General features: G+C 44.2%; 1 protein-coding gene across 7 annotated transcripts in view; it reads right to left on the bottom strand.

Annotated features, from left to right (window-relative positions):
* Positions 1-244: 244 nt before the first annotated feature.
* LOC135905851 (microtubule-associated serine/threonine-protein kinase 2-like) overlaps positions 245-6000 on the bottom strand; it is a 92256-nt gene continuing 86500 nt past the window's right edge. For 4 of the 7 annotated variants that reach the window (XM_070541422.1, XM_070541426.1, XM_070541429.1 and 1 more), the window contains one exon: positions 245-1871. In XM_070541422.1, coding sequence (XP_070397523.1) covers positions 1433-1871 — 439 coding nt within the window. In that variant the 3' untranslated portion in view covers positions 245-1432. Of the gene's footprint in view, positions 1876-6000 lie in introns of all 7 variants that reach the window. The other 3 variants (XM_070541430.1, XM_070541436.1, XM_070541440.1) reach the window with 3 other exon arrangements.

Genomic DNA, 6000 nt, shown 5'->3' with positions numbered 1-6000 from the left:
GCACAAAAATTTACTCAGACTCACTTATACCACGTACCTCGGAAGACGAACCATCTCCCTGCCTCCACCACTGCCATCGCGAACACCCAGAATTCCAAGTTCAAGACTGCGACTAACACTTACATTTATTCTTGCCCTTCGTCTCTGTAAAGCCTTCGGGCGAATGACAGTAGTAAAATAAATAAATAAATAAATAGCACATTTTATTTTCATGATGGAAAACAATTTGCACATGTGGCAGCACAGTTACCCCGTAAGCGTTATGCGAAAAGAGACAGAAGAAAATGGTTGTCAGACGGTCCCATTGCTCACAAAATAAGTATGAACCACTCCATGCATGCCCGCTCACTAAGAGGAATTTAATTTCGCGAAAGTAGTCAACACATCTACAAGTTAATTGCGCAGTAATCACCGCGCTCCATACAATAATAAAACTGCGTCCATGAGTGAACATGCATCACAAAACTCCGCTTGGATTCGTTGACAATGATGAATCTGTCTTAACATCAAAGCAACGTCGATGACGCGACAGGAACGTGGCGCAATCGCTGATTTCGGTCAGCATGTTCCCGACAACATAAACGTGGAACAACGGGCAACACATTCTGTCGCAAACGTACCAAACCAGCAGGCATATTTGATATCTTCTGCAGAATGTCACAAAACCAACAATCCATAGCCTCGGGCAAGTCTACCGTATATTCTAAACCTTCGTAAACATAGATTGTCAAAGCACCCTTTGAAAGCCAAACACCTTCCTGAATGAAGGTATACTCAGGACAGCTAGGACAAAGAATGCACATGCTATGTTAAAGATGGGAAGCCCTTGCGCTTAATTCACTTATGTGTCACAAAATATTTTACGTTGCACTGCGAACTTTTACTTTGTATTTTCATGTTCCTTTATCTTCCTTGTTTGAGTAGATGTCTCCAAGTGTATGTATAACCAGCGTGCCGCGCTTCGACGAATTTATAACCGAAATCCAACATTTGAAGTGCCAAATGAGAGAACAGGCGCGAGTTTACAGCGGAGGAGCCATAGGAGACGTGCGTCAATTCTTGATGAAGCGCTTGCTGAGTACGTTGCCTGGCATTTTAACATAATGGGACAGTACACATAGCTCTGACAGCAATTCAAGCGAAAAACTGGCATGGAGCGGCCGTGCATCAGTGAATACCGCAAGTTGACTCTCTGTTTCGCACGCTGGCGTTCTGTAGTTTACATAGAGGGCTCGTACTTGTATTGGCTGCCGAATTAGATGTCTTCAAACCGCTGTACGGCCTATGCGAAAACCGAAACGGCATGGGCAGCCTGCAAAATTTTGTAGTTCCTCACAACGGGGCTACTGGTTACCGGGCCTAACTGGAGGCATGCCACAAAGGCTTTAACAATGCTCTGGCTCAGCTCACGAATCAGGTGCTCGGACGCTGCTCACGCACCTCTTTTCCCATCATTTTCGTGAAAGTAAAGACGCGAAGACACAGCACTGTTGTTGGATGGCAGATGCTTTTCACTCGCGGAGAACAGTGCGTGGGGTGATGGTAATAAACAGTGTAATGAGCAGAATGTACAGATGACGTGAGGGCGCGACAGAGTCATTCTGTTTTGCCCTCGTTGACAAAGGCGTCTGACGAAGGTGTCTCGACATTGGTGTCCGTCATGACGGTCTCGTGGAGGCGCGTGTACGAAGGCCGCCGCTTGCGCAGCGGCGAGATGGCCGCGATGGTGATCTTCACCTCGGCCTTGGTCTTGGTCAGCGTCGTCTTCATCATGGTCTGCGTGAACGACTCCACAGGTATGTCGTCCACGTGTGTTACGATGTCCCCCGGGTAGATGGTTTTGCCAGGCGAGTTCACGTTCAGGCTGCCCACTTTCTGCGCCACGTGGAAACGCCCAAGGGCGAAAGAGCAAGCATTCGATGACGGTAGCTGCGACATATTCGAAAGCGTTATCACAGCACAGAAAACTAGATAGTCAGCGCGACCCGTGAACACAACAAAAGTTGGACGAGTCTGCTTGTCTGGCTGTATTTACCTGTGGGGCTCGCAAAAGGGTTGCGCTTTGCTGTGATTAAATGTGCGCACATGGGCAGGTTGACTCACCCCAACCCGACTTGGCAAAATGAATGCAAACGTGAACGGGTCGACGGCACACCGCTTAGCAACAAGGGCCGGATTCTCAAAACAGTTCGCAGGTTATTGTAGCTTTTCGTAGAACACGTGCTGGCCAAACGTGGTTACGAGCATCATAACGCCGGTGAATGACGGTTTCATGCACCTCGAGCATAGAGAATAATAGAAAAAGAAATGTGAATTTGACCTCAGGACTGCACTTTGCAAATATTTTTGTTATCGCAGAATTACCAATGGCGTAATATGTGACGATTATTTTTATTTGTCATTCGTTTTGCTCTTTGTCACCCGCCGTGGTTGCTCAGTGGCTATGGTGTTGGGCTGCTGAGCACGAGGTCGCGGGATCGAATCCCGGCCACGGCGGCCGCATTTCGATGGGGGCGAAATGCGAAAACACCCGTGTGCTTAGATTTAGGTGCACGTTAAAGAACCCCAGGTGGTCAAAATTTCCGGAGTCCTCCACTACGGCGTGCCTCATAATCAGAAAGTGGTTTTGGCACGTAAAACCCCAAATATTATTATTATTATATTGCTCTTTGTCACTGATGGGCAGGACGCCACGCCTACGTCTATCGCCGGTATCGGCCACTCGTTGTCATGGGTGATAAAAAAGAATAAAATTTGTGGGAAATAATCCTTTATATTATATGATGCCCTTTCCCATTGGTCAACGCTAGTAAGCATACTGTCCAGATTGAGGCGTTTTTTTTTTTACGAAACGCTCTGCAGAGTACTAACTACTTAGTGGATTCTGAATTTCAGATGACGCATTTCTGTGTTGCTGCAGCGTTGTGTGCCGCTGCGATCTTTCATCGTAACGAAAAAGTCCGTGCGCGCAGCCGGGTGTAATACCGACTGCACGAAATCTGAGACGATCTGCTCGCATCTCGGCACGTGTTCACAGAAAAGCCCTTAAGTTAGGATTGTTCGTAAAAGCCAATCCAGTGAAGGTGGTCGGCCAATGGTAAAGACCACTTATGAGCTAAAAACTGTAACTTCGGCCTCTAGTTCTGGTAGTGTAGCGCCCGCTATGGTGTCATTGCAGCTGTGTGTCCATAAAATTGCATCCGAATCGTAAAGCTTGACTCAGACTGGGGTGTCAAAAGTGTTTAGCCTCGACATTGAACATGGGTTCCTAGGCTAATAGGGCATTCGCTAAGTGGTACGAGAAGAAAAAAAAAGGCTAGCTTAACACATCTTCCAACAAGGTCTGCACCGCTCCGCATTGAGCGATTAAATTGAAAGAACGAAAGTAATGATCGCATATTAATGCGACAACTACGTATGCTGTTAAAATGCGATTTCTAACAGAAACAGAAAAAAAAGGAAGGTAGGAGTGGGAGGAGGGGCAGCAAGGACGAATTTTCGCATAGTTATAAGCATACTTTAGGACAAGCAAACGTCAAGACGCCAATAAAGCCAGACAATGGCGTCAGACAAAATTATCATATGATATCTGCTATGGATATACCGCAGTGCTCTTGCGCTTCCTTGCAACACTGCCAAGTCTGTATCATCTGAACACCGCCAAATCTTTCTTACAGCACAGGTGCGCCGGCAGCTTGGGGCTCCTGCCAACTTCGACTACAGTGTGCAAGCGCACTACCTTAACGCAGACAGTTGAGCTAATTGGTGCGGATGCATTTGCTGAGACATAGTTACTAGCGCTAACAATACTAATAGGAAAAAAAAGTTGGGACAGGACAGAGTGCTAGACAGATACTAGCGGCAGGACGGACACTAGCGCTGTGTCCTCTCCCAACTTTTTTTCGTTAGTCTTGTTAGCGCTACTACCTATGTCTCAGCAAACGTACTACGTGTAACAGGCACTGTTTCCTGCATCTTTTGTTTCCGTGTTGGTCCATGTTGATTATTAAGTTGCAATACAAAGGGGGGAGCCAATGCCAACGAAGACCTATGACACCGGGGCCCGAATCTGCAAAAAATTCTTTACGCTAGAATCGTTGGTAAGAGAAAATGTCAGTCAGTTCCGATAATGGAAATATTAGCCAAGGTCACCGGCCAATGGCACAGAACACATACGAACAGAAAGTTTCATGAATTCGGCCCCAGTAGTTCTTAGCAGTGAAGCGACAAAGCTTGCAGTACAAAGCCGATCGGTTGCTTGGTGACAGGCACCATGCGGCAGAATGCGAATATTGCAGCAGCGTTACCCTGCTAATAGGATGTTTCAGTGAACACTTTCAACAAGTTTTTATAATTGCCTGTGGCAGATAACACAATTCCCGTACGTGAGCTAGTTTACTGGAATAGGTGCACATTACTTGAAGAAAAAAATGAAATATATAATCTACGAATTAACAAAAATCACTAATTAAATTTTAAACTAATTACCTTATGGCACATATTGCAATTTATTGCATATTGCAAGTATTAACGGGATAACAGTATTTTCTTCCCATTCACGATTAGTAGAAGCGTGCTTCCTAATTCTCTCGCTGTATGATCCATCATCGACTCATGCTCAGCATCACTAGTCATACTCACTGAAACATGGATTGATGACTCAGTGCCCGATAAGCTTATTTTGTGTTGTTGGTTGGAGTTTAATTTGATTTCTTTTGTGCCCAAACGTACAAAAAAAGGGCAGAGGTGTTTTAGTAGCTGTTAGAAAGGAATTTATTGCCAGAGATGTTCCAATACATTTCTTTTAGTATGTATATAGATCACGATGAAACGTGATATTAAATTATTATTATTCAATGTATTTTGTCGACCCCCAAATATGAGCAGCAGATTTTCAGACGAATTTCAAAGACTACTCAGCCTTGTAGTCAATCACTTGTCCCGACTGCACTTTGCTTATTTTTGTAGATTTCAACTTTTCGACTAGTAACTAGCCGATGTTATCTGTTCCACCAATTCTCACATAAGAGCACTGTTTTCTTCTAAATTGTCTGGACCTTTCTTTAACACAGCCAATCACTCGTCCAGCAAGGACGACGGCTTCATCTGTTAATATTCTGGATCTCATCTGAGCAAATAATCTCAACTCTTGCTCTAACTTGATTGATGATCTGTTTGACCATGATGTTATTACCGGTGTCCTTGCTATCTCACCTAGTAGACGCCAAATCAGGGACAAGTATAAAATGTGCTACAAGAGAGCTAACTGTGACAGAACGGCTTCGACGCCACTCATTGAACGAGGGTGTGCGACTCAAGCGGAATGCTGCCAGAAAAAGGGACTCTATGTGAATGTTGACGAAAATCCTGCTTTTCGTTCATGGCAACGCTACACAAAATGTATCAAAATTACTACCAATATTTGCTAAAAAAATACGAGACGCAAGTTTGTTCATTAACATTCGCAGTGATATAGCGACGTCAGAAATAATTATTACAGGAGCAGAAATTTACTCATTATATAAGAATCTTCTTATATAATGAGAATTTTCTTCGGCGTCTGATCTGCTCGAATTCAACAACAAGATATCAAGAAATATATCGGCTAGCCTTTGGCCAATTATATTTGCCCATTTCACACAATCACTATCATCCCACTCCATTCCTCAAGACTGGGGGGTGGTTCAAATTGTGTCGATCTTCAAATCTAGCGATCGCTCAATGACAATCAATTATAGCCCCATCTTGTTAACCAGCAGTTCCGTCTTCTTGAGTATAAATCTGTGATTCTGCTTAGGTTAGTTACGCCGTTGTTATCTGGGATCCATTCAAAAAAACGAATATTGAAAAGATAGAAATTATTCAGAAAACAGCAGTTCGTGTTACATACAATCGTTATGACCGCACATCTGTCACATACGTATTAACCAGAGCTAACCTTAATCGTCTAGCCGCGAGAAACCGTCATTCACATTTAAAATTTCTATACCAAATACTAGT

Source organism: Dermacentor albipictus, chromosome 1, assembly GCF_038994185.2.
Source record: "Dermacentor albipictus isolate Rhodes 1998 colony chromosome 1, USDA_Dalb.pri_finalv2, whole genome shotgun sequence".
Taxonomy (NCBI): Eukaryota; Metazoa; Arthropoda; class Arachnida; order Ixodida; family Ixodidae; genus Dermacentor; species Dermacentor albipictus.
This window is presented reverse-complemented; position numbering and strand designations above follow the sequence as displayed.